The sequence below is a fragment of the Onychostoma macrolepis genome, chromosome 02 (genome assembly GCF_012432095.1).
Source record: "Onychostoma macrolepis isolate SWU-2019 chromosome 02, ASM1243209v1, whole genome shotgun sequence".
NCBI lineage: Eukaryota > Metazoa > Chordata > Actinopteri > Cypriniformes > Cyprinidae > Onychostoma > Onychostoma macrolepis.
Window position 1 is genome coordinate 13,293,209 of NC_081156.1, and position 24,586 is coordinate 13,317,794.

A 24,586-nucleotide genomic window follows, 5' to 3' on the forward strand; every position below is an offset into this window, starting at 1 on the left:
ATATTTTGTAACATTATAAATGCCTTTACTGCCACTTTTGATCAATTTAATGCATCCTTGCCAAAAAAAAAAAAAAACAACTGATCCCAAACTTTTTAACAGTACTATATATAAATCTCTGCGGTGGTGTTTATGAAAACCCATAAGCTAGCAAATGTCTCAGATGCCTCATTCAACCGCTCCAAACATGTCAATGTGTCTATTTGTAACGGTCAACATTTCAGATCCTGCTCATCACTCGCACCAACAAACCAATGAATAAAACCATAGATCTCTACAGTAGGGTTCTCTGATGATCAGTAATAGTTATAAAAGCTTTAACAAATGTTCTTTTTTACATACCATATGCAGCATTATTTAGCACTAACAATAAACTAAATATTCATGATAAACTAAATATCCTGTGTTTGATCCTAAACAAATAGATAATGCAGGAATAGATATTCTTTCATGTGAATAACTAGGTTTTACACATTACATGACTTGGGTTATCAGCTGCTAATGTGGTATCTACATATAGATATCTATGAGAAAAAATGCTACAGCTACTTTGAGTATTTGTCTGCCCCCCAGTGGCCACATTCTTGCGCTCGTACAGTTCATAATATTGGTGCACTACTAAGCTAAACCTAAGAACCTGTCACTTTGAATCACTTAAGATTCTGTACGCAAAAATAAAAAGTTGCCCTAAATGCATAAAAAGACTACCAGATCCTTCTACTGAGGCATACGAGATATTCAAGCTCCCATCTGGAGGATTCTACTCAAAACCGCATATTCTTGATAAAAAAATCATGTCACTGAACAGGAGAAATCGAATAAGTTATTGAAGAAATACTCAAAGAGGACCAGCTGTCCCTTTTGTTTCAATGATTATATTTGAGAATCAGTTTTTTGTGGAAATGATGCAGTATATAAAAAAGGAGATAGAAACTTACTATAGCTAAATGTCACTCTACTTCTTCCGTCCCTGCACATTGCAGATGAGATATGTGAGGGTTTACCTCTAAATAATAAACATTCATCCCAATTCATCACCTGAGCCCATGTTCAATTGGATCCCAACCTGCTCAGATGATTTAAACAGGAACTGTAGTCACTTTGGAACTGATGTTCAATCCTTAGAAACTTTGCATATACATGATACACAATGTTTTCCCTACATCAACGCCATCTGTGAAACCCTTTTAATTTCCATATCAATATGAGCGTAACTCATGGACACGTACTGTCTTGAAGAATTAGACCCAGATAGGATGGGATGTGCCAAGTTGTTTGTAAATAAATACGTTGACAAATGCAGCTCAAGGGACGGTCCCTATGAACTACCAAATGTTCGGAGTATCCTGGACTTAATATAAAAAAAAAGAAAAAGAAAAAAAGACAAGTGGTAACAGGGCACAGTCAATTCAGTCTTTCTAGGGCACAAATGACAGGACAGGAGGGGGTGTAATTTATCTACAAGGGGAGGGGCTAATTCCTCTCCTGCACAAACACAGTCTCCTGCGGACACAGTCCTGCTTCCTGCAGTGTGATGTCATAGTCCAAGTGAGCAAGTCTTCGGCGGGGGAAGTTGGTGACAAGTTCGAAGCGTTCATTGGGGAATCCCTTAGACTGAACGTGTCTCACCAGTGCCTACAAACAAAAACAGAGGAAGAAAATGAAGGCTACATCTCCAAAATCCCCAAAAATCTGAAATATACACTTTTGAAAATGTTTCAAAATCAAAATGTTTCAAAATCTCCTGTGGCTATTTTTCCTTTTCCTTTTTTTTCATAATTTGGTAAGGGCTACATCTTTCGGGGAAGTCATGGCCTAATGGTTAGAGAGTCGGACTCGTAACCCAAAGGTCGTGGGTTTGAGTCTCAGGTCTGGCAGGGATTGTAGGCGAGGGGAGTGAATAACCAGCGCTCTCTCCACCCTCGATACCACGACTGAGGTGCCCTTGAGCAAGGCATCAAACCCCAACTGCTCCCCGGGCGTGCAGCAAAAATGGCTGCCCACTGCTCCAGGTGTGTGTTCATGGTGTGTGTGTGTTCACTGCTGTGTGTGTGCACTTAGGATGGGATAAATGCAGAGCACTAATTCCGAGTATGGGTTACCATACTTGGCCACGTCACATCACTTTCACTTTCATATTTTGGTATTACGTTTTAGCTGAATTGTGCAGCCCTACAAACAAGCACAGCAAACCTGGATTTTTAAATTGAATTTTAAATTCCAAATAACGATTTTTATCTGAAAAAAATAAAAATAAAAATAATAATTTTATATATATATATATATATATATATATATATATATATATATATATATATATATATATATATATATATATATATATATATATATATTAGTGCTGTCAATCGATTAAAAATGTAATCGTGTTAATCGCAGTCATGGGCTGTGATTAATCATGCTTAATCACAAATTTAAAAATACTAGGATTTACCTGTAAATGTGTCGAAAAAGAAATGCATGACAAACTAGTTTGTGGAAACAGAACCTTTTACACTTCCGCCAGGTATGAGACATAATCCTTATTATTCTTTTATCATTATTCTTTTGTTTTTATTCAGCCATTGTCAGCCTTTAAACTGACAATAAAACGTTTACCAAGCCACATCGCTTCAATCCCAGTATACATTTACCCAACTATTATCAAAAGTATTTCTAAATAAATACAACAAAACATTTCTTGCGACCTTACGTGAAGTATTATGACAAAATGTATTATGAAGAAGAATTGGATTTGTTCTGCAGCTGCATTAGAGCTAACATTAGCATCATGCTACATAAGACAATTTATAAGACTAATAATACACTTTTACTCAGAACTCACTTCAAACCACCATCGAGTGTTTGTAATGACTTCCTTTTGCGATCACATGTGAAATTTGGTCGTTTACTGTTGTTAAAATATGCTATTTATATTGCTGCACAAATTGGCAGTTCAGATGTACACATTCATAAAAAAATCACATACAGACCATATCCTATTGTAATCGTGTGTTTATTATCTTATATAATCTATAGTGGCTGTTGTCATGTTTATTTCTGCTGCTCTACTGAAACTCACGTTGTTTGTGATGTTACAACCGCCTCTCAGTTCTTAAGTGGCCAGGGATACATTTCAAGTATAATACACATTAGTAAGAGGATCTATTTTAATTTTTATTTGTCTATATACACTTTGGGCGGCCGCAGTACATTATAAAAGTAGCCCAAAAAACTGCAACCGTACGGCTCTGTAATTTTTCCCGCGACTGTATTTTCAAACTAAACCACTTGTGCCACTAACATTACCCTGGTAACACTGGTGCTGTACCCTCATCACAATCATAGATAACCTTCCGCGCTGCCATGACGGAAAGAAGTTGGGGTCAAACCTTATCAAACAATTAATCTGCGTTAAAAAAATATTAACGCGTTAAATTTTTTTTATTAATCGCATGCGTTAACGAATTAACGTTGATACACATATATATATATATATATTTTTTTTTTTTTTTTTTTTCCAAAATTGTACAGCCTTAAACCACTGTATTGTTATTGTGAATACTTTATAATAGCATGAATAATTCTAGATACCTTATTCGAACTGTTTCGATTTTTAGAAACGTAACTTCTTTTCCATCAACCGGTTAAAATGTACCAGATTTTTGACAGTAGGTGGCACATGAGAAAGAGCAGAAATGGCCCAATACACAAAAGTAATGCTGGACAACTTCTGACACCAGCTTTTTATGGAGAAGAAAGTACTGACAAACAGTATTTACATCTTTTAAAACAGTCAGATTTGTGTGTTCACTTTGTATTTGCTTTTTGAATGGTCCGTGTTATTCTTGTACGTTCTTTTCGTTATTTGAAAATGTTACAAAAATCTTGTCAACCTTTTACCACAGTAAATGTTTCAGCAATTATCATGTAATGAATAATTCATACGTTCACATACCTAACAGCAACAAAGGTGGCAATGGCAAAAAATAAAAATCATCATACAAAAACGCCATACCCACCATGAGTTTAGCTTTAGCAGACAGTGCTATCTGTTCTCTCTGGCCATCTGGGTATCGAAGCATTAAACGGGCCTTTGGACCTGTGGACAGAGTCAATTTAGTACATTAATTCATTCTTACTGAATATTATTAGCATGTATAAATGTTCAAATCCTTTAAAGGGACAGCTGCCATTATTTACCTCACCTACATTTCATTCTAAACCATTCTAAATCTTTTCTGCAGAACACAAAAGGTCAATGTTTAAAGATAAGCTTGTTTCCCTATGACAATAAACAAAATTGACCATATGCAAGTCTTCTTAATCCATCTAATTAGGGTGGCCATACGTACCATTTTTACAGGACACGTCCTGTCCAGAATTTCTATATTTAGCTTTGTTTTCCTGTTTTCATACCTGCTAAAGGTAATGATCAAGAAGTAGTTTGACCAATAAAACGCAGGCACCGTACATAATCGACCAATCGTAGCATGTGAGAAGGTGGGATCTACAGAGAACGCTCAAAGCGATGCAAATACACGTACATATTATAGTGTTCATTCATTAGTTCATTCATCTTGAAGTGCGCTGTGCTATTCGAAAGCACAACGAGCCGTCCATTCTCTATAACTCTCACAGATGTCATACAACAATCGGTCTTGCGCAGTGCAAACAGACAAATCATGGATATTTTTGGCAATACAGAAACCCTGGCCAGGACATGTCCTGTAAAAACGGCACGTATGATCACCCTGCATCTGATAGATTTCTGGGAGGAACAGACTGAAATTTAAGTCATTATGAACTGATATTCTTTCATTCCAGCTGTTAGCACACAAACTCCTTATGATTGGATCACTGAATTTGCAAAGATTCTTCTCTTGCTCAATAGAATGATTCATTCACAAATGGGTTTGCTTTGGTTCTGACTTGATCTGGACACAACGATTCTTAAATTAACAGCTCTTTGGAGGAAAAGATTATCAGAGAATACTTCAGTCTGTTTCTCACACAAAGATGTTGTTTCACTTCAGTTGAGTTGGAATATAATCCACAAGTCGGATACGGACTATCTTTGCTGTGCTTTTATAGTGCTTTTTTGGACTTTGACAGACAAAGTCACTATAAACTGTGAGAAGTAGGGTTGCATGATTAATCAAAATTAAATCACATTCGCAATTAGGCAAAAGCTGCGATTTTCATGCGCAGCTTGTCAGTGAAGCACGGTTATGTGATCAGTAGTAAATCTCCATCCGAAGGCCAGAGGGCTATCTAGCGCTGAAATTCCAAATATTCCCCCTCGGAAGAAAGGTAATGCATGTCCTTCCAGTTAACAGAAGATTGAACTGCTTTCATTGATTCAACATGACTAACTCACGACTACGAATAATAAAGTATATTTATTTGCTTTATGTTATAAGCGACTCAAACTCGACTTGCTTTCAGATGGAGCAGCATTTAATATTCAGAGCTGTAGTTCACTGACAAGCTACGCAAAACCGCTTTCATAATCGTAGACCAATTTCTTCGATTTCATAATCATGCGACTGTGTAGTAAATGCTGCTCCATCTGAAAGCACAGCGTGTTTGAGTCGCTTATAACATAAGGTAAATATATTTTAATATAATGAAAATAAAGCATATATTGTCGTAGTTGTGTGTTAGTCACGCCGATTCAATGAAAGCAGTTCAATCTTGTTTCCTGGAACAACGTGCGTTACCTTTCTTCTACAGGGCATATTTGGAGCTTCAACGAGAGAGCGCCCTCTGGTCTTCGGATGGAGATTTACTACTGATCACAGAACCGTGTTTCACTGACAAGTTGCACATGAAATCGCATTTGATTAATCATGCAGCCCTAATGTAACCCTAACAGCAATCAGGTTTTAAATGACATGAAGGTAAGCAAAATAATGACAGTATTTTCTCTTTGGGTGAACGACATAAGAGAAATGGTGTATACCGTTGTCGTCTGGATCTGCTGTGCTGGTGCCGGCAGGTTCTGAGGGCTGGTGTGATGTGGATCTGTGGTTTTCTCCCAGCCGCTGTTGGTACTCTGTCTGACTGTGACTGAGCCCGACTGGCTCTAGGTGGTTCTTCTTACTCTCCTCTTTCCTGTGGCATAACTCTTTGTGTGGTGACTTCCTGTGATGGGCTGGGCTGTCCGGCCTGGTGGGAGGAGCTACCTCTGCAGAGACGTGTCCATCTAAAGAATCCTCCCCTCCGCCGGCTTCATTATCTGAACCATCCACTGAGATCAGGCCTTCGCTGTCAGTGAATGGTTCGGCTTCTGAATCGTCATCTGAGCGGGACTCTGCCTTGTCCTGGGTGGACTCGTAGTGTGTTTCTTGAAGAGAGGCCCGGATAGCGGCCTCTAACTGACTGTCCTCACTGGCATCTATCAAACTCTCCTGTATAGACAGATAAAAGTCTGCAATGTGAAGCAAAGACACATAAATGCTTTTTCAGAAGCCTCCAGAATCTTAAATGCAAACACTTACAGAACGAGCCCGTTTGGCCGGAGGTTGACTGGACTGCCCATCCAGCTGCCCGTGCTCTGATAGGAAGCCTGTGACCTGATCCAGGAATGAGGTCACATCTAACTGGTTCCACTCAACCATCTTTTGTCCTGTATTTGTCAGAGGTAAAAAAAATTAAAATAATAATAATAATAATAATAAAGCTAAAATATATATTTTTAGTTTTTATTCACTCACTGATAATGCATTCAAATGTTTTTGTTAATTTTTTCAAGCTTATGAAAGTCACAAATTAACAATTTTTAATAAAACCATATGGTACCTGATAGATAATTTAATTAAAGACCGAATGTGCAAATATTTAAAACTTTCATGGTATCATGTTACCATGCTTTTACTAGTCTTATTACTTTATCAATTAAAAAAAGAAATTCCATATTATACATGAATACACTGGTTTTGCTGTAGTTCATGTATAATGCAATCAAAAAAAACAAACATTTTCATTCGGATTTTGAGAAACTGCATTTGTATATATTGTATAAAATTCATACGGAAATTAATGCCAAGCATCAGTATTAACCGAGTGTTTGAAATCAATGAATTTAATTTAAAAATCTAGTTCAAAATGCATGTGCCAGGTTTTCAGTAATGTACTCTCTGAATTTATGTTGGTTTTATATAGTTGAACATTTTTTACATTTCCATTTTCAAGACAGTTAAATTTAATGAGGTGAATGAATTTAATTTAAACGCCATGTAAAACAATAAATAAATCAAGAAAATGTAATAACATTTTCAAAAAAGTATTAACATATCGTTTCCATAAATATTGTTTTACAACCTCAACTTGCATTGACATAAAAATATATATTTTCTTATAAATGCATTATTTTATGAGGCTTTTTTACCCCCAAAATATTTTTACATTTCCATTTAAGATGTTTAAATTTACTGACGTGAATGAATTTAACGTAAATGCCATGTTAAAAAAAAAAAAAAAAAAAAAAATCAAGAAACGTAATAACATTTTTAAAACAATTTTTTTTTTTTTTTTTTACCAAGATTAAAAAAAAAAAAAATTCATTCATAAATATTGTTTTACAACATCAACTTGCATTGACAAAAAATATATATCTTGTTATAAACAGTCATATTCAAAATAAAGTCATGGCCAAAAATATAGGCACCCTTGGTAAATATGATCAAAGACGGCTGTGAAAATTAATTTGCATTGTTAATCCTTTTGATCTTTTATTTAAAACATTCACAAAAATCTAACCTTTCACTGGATAATAAGAATTTAAAATGGGGGGAAATATCATTATGAAATAAATGTTTTTCTCTAATACACGTTGGACACAATTATTGGCACCCCTAGAAATTCTTATGAGTAAAATATCTCTGAAGTATATTCCCATTCATATTCACAATTTTGAGCACTCCAGGGTGATTATGAACATGAAATTATCCAGCCATGGCTTCCTGTTTCACAGAAATTTAAATAGGAGGGAAAACAAAGCCCAATTTCCCTTAATCATCCATCACAATCAGAAAAACCAAAGAATATATTTCTGATGTGCAGCAAAAGATAATTGAGCTTCACAAATTAGTGAAGTGGCTTTAAGAAAAGAGATAGAGCAGTGAAAATTCCCATCTCCACCATCAGGGCAATAATTAAGAATTTCCAATCAACATAAAATGTTAGGAAACTGCCTGGAAGAGGACGTGTGTCTATATTGTCCTAATGCATGGTGAGAAGGAGAGTTTGAGTGGCTAAAGACTCTCCAAGAACCACAGCTGGAGAATTGCAGAAAATAGTTGACTCTCAGGGTCAGAAAACCTTAAAAGAAAATTGTCAAACAGCACCTACATCACCACATGTTGTTTGGGAGGGTTTCAAGAAAAATTATCCTCGCTCATCCAAAAACAAACTCCAGCATATTCAGTTATCAGACATGACTGGAACTTCAAATGGGACTGGCTTCTATGGTCAGATGAAGCTAAAAAAATGAGCTTTTTAGCAGCAAACACTCAAGATGGGTTTGGTGAACACAGGGATAAAAAGTACCCCATGTGTACAATGAAATATAATGCTGTATTTTTGATGTTGTGAGCCTATATTTCTGCTGGAGGTCCTGGACATCTTGTTTAGACACATGGCATCATGGATTCTATCAAATACCAACAGATAAAAAAATCAATAAGTGACTAATTCTGTTAGAAATCTTATAATGGGCCATGTTTGGATCTTCCAACCGTACAATAATCCAAACACAAACCTCAAAAACAACACAAAAATGGGTTACTGGGCACAAAACCAGGCTTCTGCTCTGGCCATTCCAGTCTACTGACCTGAACCCTATAGAAAATGAGTGGGGTGAACTGAAGAGAAGAAGCACCAACATGGAGCTGGGAATCTAAAGGGTCTGGAGTGATTCTGGATGAAGGAATGGTCTCTGATCTCTTGTCAGGTGTCTCTAACCTCATCAGGCATTATAGGAGAACATTTAGAGCTGTTAAACTGGCAAATGAAGGTTTCAAAAAGTACTGAATAAAAGGGTGCCGTTAATTGTGGCCAATGTGTATTAGAGAAAAACATTTATTTCATAATGATATTTCCCCCATTTTAAATTCTTATTATCCAATGAAAGATTAGATTTTTGTGAATTTTTAAAATAAAAGATCAAATGGATTAACAATGCAGATTAATTTTCACAGCCTTCTTTGATCAAATTTTACAAGGGTGCCGATATTTTTGGCCATGACTGTATATATATATTTTTTTAAATCAAAAACATGCTCATTATAGAAAAGCCACATTAGACACATTTTGTGTATGACTTGGCATGGGCATCTGAAATGAATTTATCCAAACATATTTTTCAGAAAATGTAATAAATCAGTTCAACGCTGCCTTGGGTCTCTCACCTGTACGAGGGTCCAAGATAGAAATATAGGGGAACTTGTTAAGCTTGTAAAACTGAATGTACCTCTGCCCTTCCTCGCTGTCATGGTACACCTATAAGCAAAAACAGCTTACCTGAACAACTCAAAAGGTCACATTAACTATTCCAGTAATGTCATGGAAGACAAGGAGACAGAAGACATTTATGTCTGTGTAAATGTACCTGCCAGAATATGAAGTGCTCTCTGATTAAGTTTTTCACAGCATCATTGCTCCACACGTCTCGGTTTAGACACTGACAGGCAAAATCCTGGACATTCTGAATGTTGATCATCAGCCATTTGTTCTCAAGCTGACCAGAGTCTTTCGCCTGAGGTGACAAAATACATTGTGAGAATGTGTTAAATCACATAGTGAGAGATAATGACTTGACTTACAGGAATATTCTAAAATTAAAAGCATAAACAAGCTTGCATTTTTGTTGTGCTGAAATTATTTAGTCTCTTACATAAACAGTCTACAGTACAGGTTTCTATGAAACCTACAGATTCTTTTTTATAACATCAATGTTGCTCTGAAATGTTACCTGGGGCCTGTTTCATAAAACAAGTCTGACTTCTTGTCAGTTGATCTGGTTCAAAATAAGTCAGACTAACTGAAATAAGTCTGGCTTATTTGGTAAACAGGCCCCTGTTATTTTCAAAAAATATATACTGACTTTACTTGAATAAAGTTTCACTTTCAGATTAAAAAGATGATCTATTTTTCATTCTGCAATGGTTCATCAATAGATGTGCATATTCAGGTTTAAAAACAAAAAATGGACCCAAAAACTAAACATGTAACTTTTTAAAAAGATTATATTTCTTAAAAACGCTTAATAAAATAAATAAACAATGTTTCTTTTGATAGTCTTGGCTCATTTGTAAAGTTTGGTTCGCATACTATTTTTTTTCTTTTTCTCTTCTGGGTCAAACCAGACCTGAATGCATATTTCCTTCTGCAATCATTTGACCCCTACACTTTTCACAAGTGCATTTCTGTAAAAGTGATTTTTGATTGTCTGCAGTATCTAACAGCACATCAGTCACAGATGCTGTCAGAAGGGCTGAACCAGGAACATTTCTTCAAGAACTGAAGCCACCCGGCCTGATTCTGTTCTTTCCTTATGTACGGCTCACAACAGCCTGAACCTGTGTTTGGACACTCCCTGATTTGCAGGGCTTGACTTGTTCTTGGCCAGGAACAAAACACATTATTACCCTGACAAATTTTGTACTTAATGAGACAGAGGACTGAAGCACATGAATAACTGAATGGGTTACTGGTAATACTAATGGGTTTACTAAAGCAGTCGTAGAGCTTACCGTCTCAAAGCTGCCTTTGTGCATGAGTTCAATGGGGGGACGGAACAGATCGGCTAAAGTGCTCAGCTTCTTGTCCATTGCACTTCCGTTTCTCAACTCCTGCTCCTGTCGCACTAAAAATTCACATCACAACAGCAGGGTTTCAGACGAAGCACTAGACCATGTCTGCCATGAGAATGCCTCACATATACTTACTGGTTTCTGTTTGAAAATCCCGAAATCCATCAAAGATTGATCGTGCTGGTCTACGCCTCTTTGGTACTGTGAAAGTGAGATATTATTTATGTAAACAAACCCAGGGTTTCCCAAATTGGGGTTTGAGAGTTAATGAAAAGCTAATAAATAATTATATTGAATGTAAAATTTAAATACACAAATGAGGCTGTATGATAATTGCGAAATAGCTTATCATTTGATTATCAAATGTTTGGATTTAATTAAATATCTGTACAGTCTGATGTGCTGCATGTTTCATAGTGAAGCGCACATAAACCTGATAATCTCTTCCTCTTTACTACTACATACTAGGACTGTCAAATCGATTCATCAACAAAATAAAAGTTTGTGTTTACATAATATATGTGACCCTGCCTGGAGCACAAAACCAGTCATAAGCAGCACGGGTATATTTGTAGCAATAGCCAGCAATACATTGTATGGGTCAAAATTATCGAGTTTTCTTTTATGCCAAAAATCATTAGGATAAGTAAAGATTGTGTTCCATGAGGATATTTTGTAAATTTCCTACTGTAAATATATCAAAACTTAATTTTTGATTAGTAATATGCTTTGCTAAGAACTTCATTTGGACAACTTTCAAGGCAATTTTCTCAGTATTTTGATTTTTTTGCACCCTCAGATTCCAGATTTTCAGATAGTTGTATCCCAGCCAATATTGTCCGATCCTATATCAGTGGAAAGCTTATTTATTCAGCTTTCAGATTATGTATAAATCTCAATTTCAAATAAATTGACCCTTATGACTGGTTTTGTAGTCCAGGGTCACATATGTTTGTGTACTGTGTATATAAATACACACATATATACAGTGAGGAAAATAAGTATTTGAACACCCTGCTATTTTGCAAGTTCTCCCACTTAGAAATCATGGAGGGGTCTGAAATTGTCATCGTAGGTGCATGTCCACTGTGAGAGACATAATCTAAAAAAAAAAATCCAGAAATCACAATGTATGATTTTGTAACTATTTATTTGTATGATACAGCTGCAAATAAGTATTTGAACACCTGTCTATCAGCTAGAATTCTGACCCTCAAAGACCTGTTAGTCTGCCTTTAAAATGTCCACCTCCACTCCATTTATTATCCTAAATTAGATGCACCTTTTGAGGTCATTAGCTGCATAAAGACACCTGTCCACCCCATACAATCAGTAAGAATCCAACTACTAACATGGCCAAGACCAAAGAGCTGTCCAAAGACACTAGACACAAAATTGTACACCTCCACAAGGCTGGAAAGGGCTACGGGGAAATTGCCAAGCAGCTTGGTGAAAAAGGTCCACTGTTGGAGCAATCATTAGAAAATGGAAGAAGCTAAACATGACTGTCAATCTCCCTCGGACTGGGGCTCCATGCAAGATCTCACCTCGTGGGGTCTCAATGATCCTAAGAAAGGTGAGAAATCAGCCCAGAACTACGGGAGGAGCTGGTCAATGACCTGAAAAGAGCTGGGACCACCGTTTCCAAGGTTACTGTTGGTAATACACTAAGGCGTCATGGTTTGAAATCATGCATGGCACGGAAGGTTCCCCTGCTTAAACCAGCACATGTCCAGGCCCGACTTAAGTTTGCCAATGACCATTTGGATGATCCAGAGGAGTCATGGGAGAAAGTCATGTGGTCAGTTGAGACCAAAATATAACTTTTGGTCATAATTCCACTAAACGTGTTTGGAGGAAGAAGAATGATGAGTACCATCCCAAGAACACCATCCCTACTGTGAAGCATGGGGTGGTAGCATCATGCTTTGGGGTGTTTTTCTGCACATGGGACAGGGCGACTGCACTGTATTAAGGAGAGGATGACCGGGGCCATGTATTGCGAGATTTTGGGGAACAACCTCCTTCCCTCAGTTAGAGCATTGAAGATGGGTCGAGGCTGGGTCTTCCAACATGACAATGACCCGAAGCACACAGCCAGGATAACCAAGGAGTGGCTCTGTAAGAAGCATATCAAGGTTCTGGCGTGGCCTAGCCAGTCTCCAGACCTAAACCCAATAGAGAATCTTTGGAGGAGCTCAAACTCCGTGTTTCTCAGCGACAGGCCAGAAACCTGACTGATCTAGAGAAGATCTGTGTGGAGGTGGGCCAAAATCCCTCCTGCAGTGTGTGCAAACCTGGTGAAAAACTACAGGAAGCGTTTGACCTCTGTAATTGCAAACAAAGGCTACTGTACCAAATATTAACATTGATTTTCTCAGGTGTTCAAATACTTATTTGCAGCTGTATCATACAAATAAATAGTTAAAAATCATACATTGTGATTTCTGGATTTTTTTTTAGATTATGTCTCTCACAGTGGACATGCACCTCGATGACAATTTCAGACCCTCCATGATTTCTAAGTGGGAGAACTTGCAAAATAGCAGGGTGTTCAAATACTTATTTTCCTCACTACATATATATATATATATATATATATATATATATATATAAAAGTGACAAAAAGTGAAAGTGACGTGACATGTGGCCAAGTATGGTTACCCATACTCGGAATTCGTGCTCAACCCATCCAAAGTGCAAACACACAGCAGTGAACACACAAACACTGTGAACACACACCCAGAGCAGTGGGCAGCCATTTATGCTGCGGTGCCCGGGGAGCAGTTGGGGGGTTTGGTGCCTTGCTCAAGGGCACCTCAGTCGTGTTACTGAGGGTGGAGAGAGCGCTGTACATTCACTCCCCTCACCTACCAACCCTGCCGGACCTTTAGGTTACGAGCCCGACTCTCTAACCATTAGGCCACGACTTCCCCTGTTGTGGCCTAATGTATATAGTCCATGAATATATGGCAATTTATATATTCATGGACTTTTTCATTAAATGTTCCCTCCTGGTGGAATGACCTACCCAACTCAATTTGAGCAGCTGAATCCTTAGCCATCTTCAAGAAATGGCTAAAAACACATCTCTTCCATGTTTATTTGACCCTCTAACTCCAGCACTCTCTATTCTAATTCTATTTGATCTATCGGTCTTCTTTGTATTTAAAAAAAACACACACACACTTGACCCTCTATCAATTGCATACTTATTCTATAACTGCTAGCTTTTCTTGAAAAACTAACACTAGCTTTCTTTTTTCTATTCTATCTACTTGTTTCTTAAAAAAACAAAAAACAAACAAAAAACACTAGGTTTATTTTTTCTATATTCTATCTACTTGTTTTCTTTAAAATAAAAAATAAAAACCTTGCTACGTGCTAGGCTAACCAAGACTTGTAATAGCACTTGCATGTTGTTACTCTTTTGTTGGTTTTGATTGATTCTATTGTCCTCATTTGTAAGTCGCTTTGGATAAAAGTGTCTGCTAAATGACTAAATGTAAATATATATGCATTTCTATACATGTAAATATATATTTATGTGTGTGTATTATAAATATGCATATAAATATACACAATACACACACATATCATGCAAACAAACGTTTAATCAATTTGACAGCCTTACTACATACCCTTCTTCTTTGCTACTGCAATTTAAATCTTTACATGTGACTCAAGTTTTGATTTGAGTGTTGATCATTAAATAACATTTTTGTGCAATTTCCTTTTTTGTCTTTTGGCTAAATGAAAACTTTTTAAAAAAATTAGTTTTTTGTTTTTCAGTAAACAAAAATCATTTCGGTGCATCACTAGTTAAAAGCTTAACAGTTTGAACATTTAAAAGTGAATATTTTTTAATAAATTATTATAATGATCAAATTGTACACTTCTCAACAGTAATATACTTCTGTCCTCATTTTTATAATTAAGTGTTAAAACCTAGTAGTAATAATAATAATAATAATAATAATAACTTATTATATTTGTTTTATGATGATGATGGTGCTGATTTTTATTATTCAATTTGATTCGTTTCCAAAAAAAAAAAAAAAAGTAAATGTAATGTGGATTGAGACACTATCACAACTAAAAAGTTTCCACGCTAAAGTCTAGCTACAAAGTTAGAATGAAACACTCACACTTAGATTAAATATTTTATATATGTACTTGCATGTCATATGACCATTAACTGGAAACGGAAAACTGTGAACATGCAAATACCTTAATAAATTATTGAAATAAAGTCAAATCTCAGGGGTGTACTTCAAGTAAATATTTTACACCTAAGGAGTTGGATGACAAAAAAAATTCAGGAACTCCTGGGTTAGACAGACAAGATGAATAAATGGGAACTGTACCTCCAAACAAGGGCTCTGGCTCCACCAGAATGTCCTGCTTCTGAGGAATGGGTGCTCGCACATCATCTCTGCCAGAGAGGAGAACACAACATTCAAACTCAAAGCACAGAGCGTGCAGTGACTAAATAAACAATATAGCTGCTTGAGACCAAGAGCTTTTGGTGTGAAGTCACTCACTCTACAGGGGGATGTCTGCTGCTGGACGCCCCAGCTGAACTGGCACTTGTGCTGGGTTCCTCTGCGATGCCCCCTCCGTCTAGAAACATGGTGACGGCCATCTCTAGGTTATTGTTACATGCTTCCAACATATGCTTCCCTATACTCTCTGTGGCTCCTGCAAACAAACACACACATGCAAAGATATCAACAGCATATATTATGCGAAGTGAAACATAAACACACTGGAAAAAAGACAACAGATGCACTTCAAGAGGTGAATATGTAACCTAACACGTTACTGATACTGTGGTTACAAAATTCTTCAAATAACAGTATCAGACACTAAATAATAAGGATTACCTTTGACTATATGGTGACATATTATGTTTTAAACACAATTAATGCAGTGCTGTTTCACCAAATACTGACAGCACTACAATGTGGTATATTTGAATTGTAAATAACTGTGTTTTGTTCATATTTTGTTAATATTAACCTTAAGCATTCTGTTTCCATTTTTAAAATATCTTTGCGATCCATCTAGTGAGAAAGTTCACCACAGATTTTTTTCTGTAATATATTACATCAGGCATAAAAATGTGTACATGTATTTGGTAGTGGCTGGGAATTTCTGGCTTGAAAAAGACCCATGTTATAATTTTCATGATGGTATGCCAAATAAAACTTATAAATAGGTAAAAATGCAATAATTAAGGTATAATTATGGTCTAAAAATCTGTAATATTACGTTGAAGACGCACAGAAGCAGAGCTCGCTCGTTTCAGTTCTTATAACGCCCGCCCCTTCAGAAAGCGCGCATGCGCACAACCAGCGCATCTTTCACCTTAACGAAAAAGTAGCGAGCTGCGAAACATGGCTTGTATTTTCTGACCAACAGAAACGAAACTATCAAATGATGCACACCATCACGCGATGCTCAAAAGCAACCTTTGCGCACACTTCCAATGACAGTTAACCTAATCAGCCTGAGTGCTTTAAGAACATCACAGTTATGTGTGTATCTTTGCCTTAGATGTGAGTTGTGAGAAGCATACAGAGAAACGGATAACTGATTGAGAATCAGCCTACACAAACCGCCATGTTGTGGACTGTGGTTCATATCCACAGACACACTTGTCGAAGTTGTTAAACACACTCGCGGTGGCTGGAAACATTCAAACACACACAATCAACCTGTGGCATTTAAATTTAGCAGTGGGAATAATAATCGTAGAGTGAAAATCAGTGCAGCCCTAGTCAGTTTTGAATTTTAAGGTGTTACACATGTAGCTATGGTGAAATAACAGGAGTAACGTTAGAATCACATGCTCAAAGTTCAGTCTGAGAGAGTTTTACATTACCACCAGTATACTTTAGAAATTAGTCTACATTAGATCGCCCCCTTTCTGTTCGGATTTCTTTTCTTGTGCATGTAGATCCATTTTTAAGCAAGTGCTGATAGCAGCTAGCCGAAGCTTTCGTTAGTCTCTTTCCTTTGCATGACAGAGGGGGCAGTAATGATGATGCCCTCTTCCATACATACAGCATTTCTAAAGACCCCGTGTTTTACTGAAGCGAAATGGCCAGTGCAAAAATTCCCACAAATGCAAAATGTCAATATTTACCAGTTATGGCTGTGAACTGTTGTATTAACCCATTAACCCCCGGGGCTGATGCGTCTCCGAGAGTCGCCATCTTGCCGCCACTGACAACAACACGACTGCACGCATGCACGGCATCGACCAATAGGATCTCTTTCTACATCTGCCTCCGTGCGTCACCCCCGGGATCTCTGGGTAATGTAGTTCATTCGTAGTATCACGGACTAGATTCCGTCCACTGTGTGCAGAATAAACGGCTTTGTTTGTATGGAAAAAAAGGAACTGTCTGTGTGCTAATCTTCAACATGTCTCTCAACAGACTTCGTTAAAAAAGTGTTTTTGCTGTGAGTTTATTATTTTTCTTTTTCTTTTTTTTTTTTTAGTAGAAGTTTGCATAAAAGTTGCACTTTTACATTAACATTCACATCCTACCCAACCCAATGAACCCAAACGAAAACAGAAGGACATATGAATAAGGTTCAACTACATAATTAATAGGGGAAATAAATAAAGAAAAAGAGAAAATAAAGAAATAATAAATTAAAATATAATAATAATAACAATAATAATAATAATAATGCAAAACTACTCCTCAAGGAGAAAAAAATATTATATCTCTCCTCAATCTACCTCCAGAATATGTATATCATTAAAGCAAAGTTTGCTATTTTTCTAAAGATACGCTTCTTCATTTGGAATGACAATGACAAAATGACAAAGGAGAGACTGCCATGTATTTATATTTTGCTAAATATACTATATTTAGAATATTTAGTAAGGACATTTTGATTTGTAATTAATTCTAGTCAAAATACCAGTGTTTATGATAATAAAAACTGTTCTATAACCATCATGTCTCTCAAATCCAGACTTTTCTAAAATGGGGGTCATTTTCAAGAAGACATGATATTTTGAAAATAATAAGACTATTTATTCAAATTTTGATTAAATGATGTAAAATATGTAAGCAATGATCATAACACCACATAAAGTGTGACACATGAAATTGTCAGAAATTTTGCAAAATGTATAAAATTAATGCTTATTAAATCAATATGCATGCACCTTTCAGATCAGTCAACACCTGCAATAATGAAAATCTCTTTTCATCCACTGTTCTGACACCACAGAGATAAATTAATTCTTAAAATATAATAAAATATGTATTGTTTTATATTTATTTTTACAATATAACCACTTTATCTGTGTTAAAAAATGTACGTATATTGTTGTAGTTCGATAGCTCTTTGATGTATGGTAGGAACATGCACATTTTGCAACACACGGAATCTCTTAAATTCAATTAGCCTAAATATTTATTTTTAACATTTCACAAATTGCTTTATTCTAAAGAATACAAATACTCAAACATTTTATGATTTATTGATAACGTTTATTTAAACTGTTACTAAGTAGAGGGGCACTGTTTACCAGTTGTAGTCTTTGCTAACAGTTACTCTGTTGCAAAATCTGATTATAAATAATCTAATGTAAATTGTGTAAATGCAATACAAGCTCAATTTAGGGTTATACAGGCTAGAAGTAATAACACAATAGATATATATGTAAAATATATTGTGCTGTAATATTTGTATAATGATGAATAAATAAACAATTACTGTTATATAACATGATTTAATGACAAATATTTGATTTGAATATGACTCATGCATGACCTTTTCTGTTCAGCCCATTTCATAGCGCCACAGTTTTCATTAGAAGCTCAGAATTCTGTCGATCAATATCACATACAAGAATGTCTGATATTTATGAAAACTCTTGCAAAATTGTTGATCCAAGACCAACAGAATCAGTCAATGCACTTTCATGTGTTAATGGGAATATATTTTCTTTCATTTCCATTAGGATCTTGGCTTTTCCAACATTGCTGTATTTAGCAACATCCACTAATGCGGTATTTGCGTATTAATATTTATGTGAAATGAGCTGCATTGTGAAATCAGAGGTAACCTGCAGGTCTTAAATACAAAACAAACATCATAAGGGTGAGCACTGTTCAAATTCAGTTTATTTATAGTACATTCAATTCAAAACAGTCAACCAAGCTTGTAAAACAAAGTGAAAATTCTAGCAAATTAAAAGCAATCCTATGCAGTTGTTCTTTAACCCTTTTAAAGGGACTGGGTTCATTCCATAAAGAATCAGCTGAGTGAAACCCCTCCTGGTAAATGGGCGTGGCCAAACACAGTCACCACACTGTGGCCTCTTCCCTTCACCGCCTATCGCGGGTGAAGAAAACAACTCTGCAGATCATACAACAATATGAGGTGTTTCTGTGTGAATATTTTGAGTGCATGTGATACTTAATTTTTCACAAAAAAAGGAATTAAAAAAATACTAATCACTAAAATCCCTTAAGATTGTGTGGCATAACCTTAGTTTATAATGGAATTAATCTCTAATAATATTCAGTATTAATGAAGAGTGAACAATATGCGTCATGCCATTTCAACCAGCCATACTGCTACAACCAGAAACAGAACTGATATGCAAACAGAATCCATAAGAAATTGTCCCTGATCACATCAAAGAATAAGAAGTTCCTCATAGCCATCTTTAATACCTGAATGCATCGCGGATTCTGACCTTTTTACCACCTCGTATAGTAAATAAGCCTAATGTAAATCATACAGGGTGGAAACTTCTGATTTTAAATTGATGAAAGAGAGAAGGTGTAACTATGATGAAATGATTTCCTAACCAAAATGCTAAGGGCAGCGAGATTTAGCGCTGATATATTTTCCGAGCAACAGGCTCCTTTGAGTTCAGACTGATCAGGTCCTAAACTGAAAATAAATTAACAAGCATTCACACTATAGCGTAAGTCAGAGCATAGGTATATAGTCTCTGTGTGAGTAAAAGGTGCCAGCACATGGAATGGCAACACTGGGAGTGTGAGATTCTTCTTTTTTGTTGTTAAAAATTAAATAAGAGAGATAAATAGGGCAGACGGTGTCCATGAGGGTAATATGGTAGTGGTGCGTTTATAATATGTGGTGGATGGTTTGGGTGAGGGAGGGCACAATAAGGTGGATGATCAGAAACGGATGAAGGTGGCATCTATCTGCCTGACACTGGGAAGAGCCAACATGATCTTGCGTCTGTATTGAGGGTCCTTCTGCAGAGGGTTTCTCTCCAGATAGACAGTCTCTAGACCTTTGACGTTCTTGAGTTCATCCAAGTCTGCCCAGTTATCAATTTGGTTGTCATTCATCTGTATAAGAAAGAATAAAAAAATTGCTTTTTAACAATGCAGTGTCATTTTTAGATGTTATTAAAATAAAAAATAAGCATTGATACTCCAAAGTATGATTTTTTTACATATACTGCCATTCAAACGTTTGGTGTTGTTTTTAAGAAAAAACAAAACAAAACTTTTATTCAGCAAACATGCATTAAATTAAGTAAAGATTAAGTATTTCTATTTCTAATAAATGCTGTTCTCAACATTGATAATAAATGGTTATTGTTCAGCAAATCAGCATATTAGAATGATCATGTGACACTGGAGTAATGATGCTGAAAATTAAGCTTTGCCGTCACAGGAATAAATAACATTTTAAGATATATTAAAGGGGTCACGAAATGCAGTTGGCAGATGAAACTTCATTTGCTCAGACAAGTCATTAAAAATACATTTTCATTTATCCAATCTTTAGGGAAGGTTATGCAAAGTTTTGGAAGTGCAGTTTCTTTACATCCACTGACAGAACAACGTTTGAGTTTGTCGTTGTCCTCAACATGGTTATCCAACAGTAGTATTGCTGGACAGACATGAGCTTTTAAGATCACACCTTCTTGATTTTATATGGCAATCATAACGTCACAATTCTCCCGATTTCAAATCTGAGCTTCAGAAGGGCAGAAAAGATTTATATCATTCAAACTGGGGAGCTAGTTTTAAGTTGTCAAACTTGCAGTATGTTTTTATTATAGAGTGCCCTCTTGTGTGTGTAAATATCAAGAACGTTTTGATTCTACACTTTACGACACCTTTAAATAGAAAAGAGTTATTTAACTATTTTTGATCAAATAAATGTTGCCTTGTTGAGCATAAGAGACTTATAAGATTAAAAAAACCTTACTGACCCTATGTAGTGTGAAAAAAAAAAAGTTAACCTGTCTTTTTTTTTTTTTTCTTACCCAAAATTCTTTTAATTCAGTCAAATGGCTGATACTTTCAATCTTTTTTATCCTGTTTGCAGCGATATCCAAAGTTGTCAGCTTTTTCTAAAAAAAGAAAAGGAAGAAAGATGAAAGATATATTCAAGAACTAAAATATTCACGGGCAGATAAAAATAAAACCACTGATGTGATGACAGATCAGAACACAGACGTCCCCTGTGGAGAGGCAGAGAACTTCAGAATCGCTGGAGAAATGCGAATATTAAACAAAATTACCAGATTTCAGCCTGACAGCTTCTTAACATGCATTTTATAATGGTTTCTTTATCTTGCAATTTGCTACAGATATTTAACAAGATTTAAGGCACAAATATGTTGTGCAAACACTATTTTAATTTAGAATTGACAGGAAAAAGTATTGCATCCGTGGGCAACCATGGTAGATCTTACATTGTTTTCCAGGCCCTCAATGACTTCAATGCCATTATGACTCAAGTAAAGCTCGCGCAGGTTCACAAGATTCTGGAGTCCTTCCAACTTCGTGATGCGGTTACTCTGTCAGACAGGAACAGATGTTAACACCAACAGAGAAGGCAAATTTGGCTTAAAAAAAAACAAAAAACAAAAAAAAAACCCTTTCTAGCAAAAACGCACCTGGATACTGAGAACCGTCAGACTGTGCAATCCATCAAGGTTCTGTAGCTGAGTGATTTTATTCGTGCCAAGGAACAAACTCTCCAAAGTAGTAAGAGAATCCAGATTCTCAATAACCTAAAATTTACATAACATAAGCATTTGCATACATAAAATTCAAGCCAAGACAGAGAAATGTTTAACAGTAAGCAAAGAAGAATGTGTAACACATAAAGAGCAGATGTGGTCTCGGATGTCTCACCCTGATGCGGTTAGAGCCCAGCTCAAGCATCTGGAGGCTCGTCAGTTGATCGAGGTTGGCAATGCTTGTAATCTTATTATGAAGCAGGAAGAGCTTCTTGATTTTTGTGAGGTACTCCAATCCCTCAATCTTCCTCAGCAAGTTGAACGATACATCTAGCTGCCTGCAAATCACAATCACAAATGACGAAACTGCTTTTTTCCCCCCAATTCTTCAAGTACAAGAGATGATACACATTTTATTGATGCATTCATGTTGGTTTTGTACGGTTTTGAAAGAAACCTTTATCCCCCTTTCCTCTCTGTGCTGATTTTTTTATTTTTATGATATTTCGTTTTTTTTCTGCATGCCAGTTACACCACTTGACTGATTTTTTTTATTTTTTTGGCAAAACAATCATGCTTAATTACACTTTCCTTTCAAGATTTTTATTTAACAAAGCTTCTTCATTATGATATTAGGGCAGTTATCCTGACATCTGTGTCCCCAAAAATGTCACAATGAATCCGAATACAAAAATTAAAAACTTGCATATCATAAAAGTGGTTTATTCACTGCAAGTACACTACTGCTCATGCTTGGTGTTGGTGGTCTCTTACGCTCACAAAGTTTGCATTTATTTGATTAAAAACACAGTTAAAAACACAGAAATATTACAATTAAAAATGACTCTTCTATTTTAAAATGTCCTTTTCTGCAGCTGTTACTCCAGTCTTCTGTGTCACATGATCATTGAAAGTTCAAAAGAAAGTTGATCAATTGAATGCATTATTATTAAACTGGTAAAAAAACAATAAAAATACTGACCGCAAATCGTTGAATAGCAGTGTATAAATAACATTTTTTAAATGTATTTTTGAAGAAAAAAAAAATTGACTTACTCGAGCTCTGTTAGGGCCTGAAGATTCTCTAGTTTGCGGATCTGGTTGTCATAAAGATCGAGTTCTCTCAATGAGACGAGGCTGTCCAAGTTCTCAATGCATTTGATGAGGTTTTGCCTAAGAGAAATTGTCTGACGATAGCAACAAAGAAAATGACTCAATTTAAGATCTGTAATTAGGCATAATTAATTGATACTCCAAATAAGCAAATCTTTATCCGGTAACTAGACAACCCTACTATATTACACCCCCACCCCCCCAAAACAAACAATACTCTCACCTGTGCCTTCCGAAGAACCTCCAGACCCTCAATCTTCCCAATGCGACAGTGGACCAGATCCACATCCTAAATAAATAATTAAGACAATGAATCATAGTGCTAATAACATCCATCTGTCTACCCTTTCAAAAACTGAATGTTTCACCTCCTCATCTGGGTCTAAGGTTATGGTGTCCATGTCAACAGGTGACTCCTCAGGTACTAAAAAGGGAAGTGAGAGAAGCGGTAAGGAAACAGATAATAAAAGACAATCATTTTAATTGTTTTCCTCACACCAAGGTGGTCTCACCAGTCGTAGGAGCTTGCAAGGAGTCGACCTCTCCATTGAGACTCTTCCTCTTGGTCTCATCATCACCAGATTCCTCAGACTCACCCCTCCTGTCCACTTTAAATCACAGTTTTTATGAATAACAATTAATAATTAAGACACACCCACAATACTAACCTGCTTACAAAATGCCACTGCTGCTATCTGGGCCAAATAGTCGTGATAGCACGTACTTTAATAGGAAAGCACAATTTCAAAGCCTCCATCTATTAGATGAACCCATCCCACACACACCCTCATCCCACAGTAGAAGCATGCTAGCAAACTGTGCTGATACAGCAGCTGGAAACAAACGGAGGCGTCGAGAAAAGCTCGATTTGTCACGTCTGATAGCTCACATTCAGGTTTTCCTACACTTTATCCATCCGAACAGGTAAGACTTTGACAGGTAACTTAATGTGAGCTGGTGGGCTACATTAGCTAACCAGCAAGGTGTGCTGGCATTGACGCCCGCTCCACTACTAAACACACAGCTGAACAGAAGTCTGGCATTTAAATACACTCAAAAGAGAAACCAAGAAATGAAGCGGCTTTTATCGCCATTTCATGCGTGCAGACTATAAGAGTAGCGTTAGTTAGCTGTGTGATAAACGTAAACAATCACACATTGCAGTATGAATGAATGGTAAGAGCGCACTAATATATTGACTGATTAAAAATAAAAACTCAGCTTGATTTTAAAGAGTGAGAGCAAAAAGAATAATCGCAGTTTTTTAGAGACTCCTTTGACAATAAATCATTAAAAATACACAAGTCAGCTCACCTTCCATCTCTTGAGGCTCTCCGACAGATAAAGTCGCCATTTTCCTTTAATCCCGCCCACTTTACTAGATGATTGACACCTGGATCGACCAATAGCAAACCTGAAATCCGTTTCCTACACTCGTTGAAATGGTCTATAAATAATTTACGATTATATAATAAATTTAATACACGACAAAACCAAACGCTAAAAAAAGCTCCGAGATTAACAAATTTGTTATTTCTCGTTCATACCAATTTATCCTCATATAATCCTTTAAATATATAATTAAATTAATCCTTATTCTGTTTAGCCTTTTATTGTGAGACTTTACACTATTTTATTACATTGTCCTGAGCCCCAGCACTTCAGC

The 24,586-nt window shown here is 36.2% G+C and overlaps 2 protein-coding genes across 8 annotated transcripts; both read right to left on the minus strand.

Moving 5' to 3' along the window:
- Positions 1-1,173: 1,173 nt before the first annotated feature.
- Positions 1,174-17,091, minus strand: ubxn7 (UBX domain protein 7). 4 transcript variants are annotated; one of them, XM_058759219.1, is made up of 11 exons: positions 16,966-17,091; positions 15,359-15,515; positions 15,182-15,249; positions 10,950-11,015; positions 10,755-10,867; positions 9,611-9,757; positions 9,411-9,501; positions 6,501-6,628; positions 5,963-6,410; positions 4,020-4,099; positions 1,174-1,635 (listed from the first exon to the last, which is right to left on the minus strand). In XM_058759219.1, exons 1-11 carry the CDS (start codon positions 17,033-17,035, stop codon positions 1,474-1,476), a joined length of 1,530 nt encoding a protein of 509 aa, XP_058615202.1. In that variant the 5' UTR covers positions 17,036-17,091; the 3' UTR covers positions 1,174-1,473. The 4 variants fall into 4 exon arrangements, with proteins under 4 accessions (XP_058615202.1, XP_058615214.1, XP_058615220.1 ...); XM_058759231.1 differs by lacking the exon at positions 16,966-17,091 and adding an exon at positions 16,702-16,894; XM_058759237.1 differs by lacking the exon at positions 16,966-17,091 and adding an exon at positions 16,102-16,124.
- Positions 17,092-18,952: 1,861 nt separating this feature from the next.
- ppp1r7 (protein phosphatase 1, regulatory (inhibitor) subunit 7) lies at positions 18,953-24,346 on the minus strand. 4 transcript variants are annotated; one of them, XM_058759337.1, is made up of 10 exons: positions 24,235-24,346; positions 23,433-23,528; positions 23,289-23,344; positions 23,144-23,209; positions 22,864-22,994; positions 21,983-22,145; positions 21,742-21,858; positions 21,538-21,642; positions 21,106-21,192; positions 18,953-20,176 (listed from the first exon to the last, which is right to left on the minus strand). In XM_058759337.1, the coding sequence occupies exons 1-10, from the start codon at positions 24,272-24,274 to the stop codon at positions 20,000-20,002; spliced, it is 1,038 nt and encodes a 345-aa protein (XP_058615320.1). In that variant the 5' UTR covers positions 24,275-24,346; the 3' UTR covers positions 18,953-19,999. The 4 variants fall into 4 exon arrangements, with proteins under 4 accessions (XP_058615320.1, XP_058615341.1, XP_058615335.1 ...); XM_058759358.1 differs by lacking the exon at positions 24,235-24,346 and adding an exon at positions 23,810-24,175; XM_058759352.1 differs by lacking the exon at positions 24,235-24,346 and adding an exon at positions 23,645-23,772.
- Between the last annotated feature and the right edge of the window lie 240 nt (positions 24,347-24,586).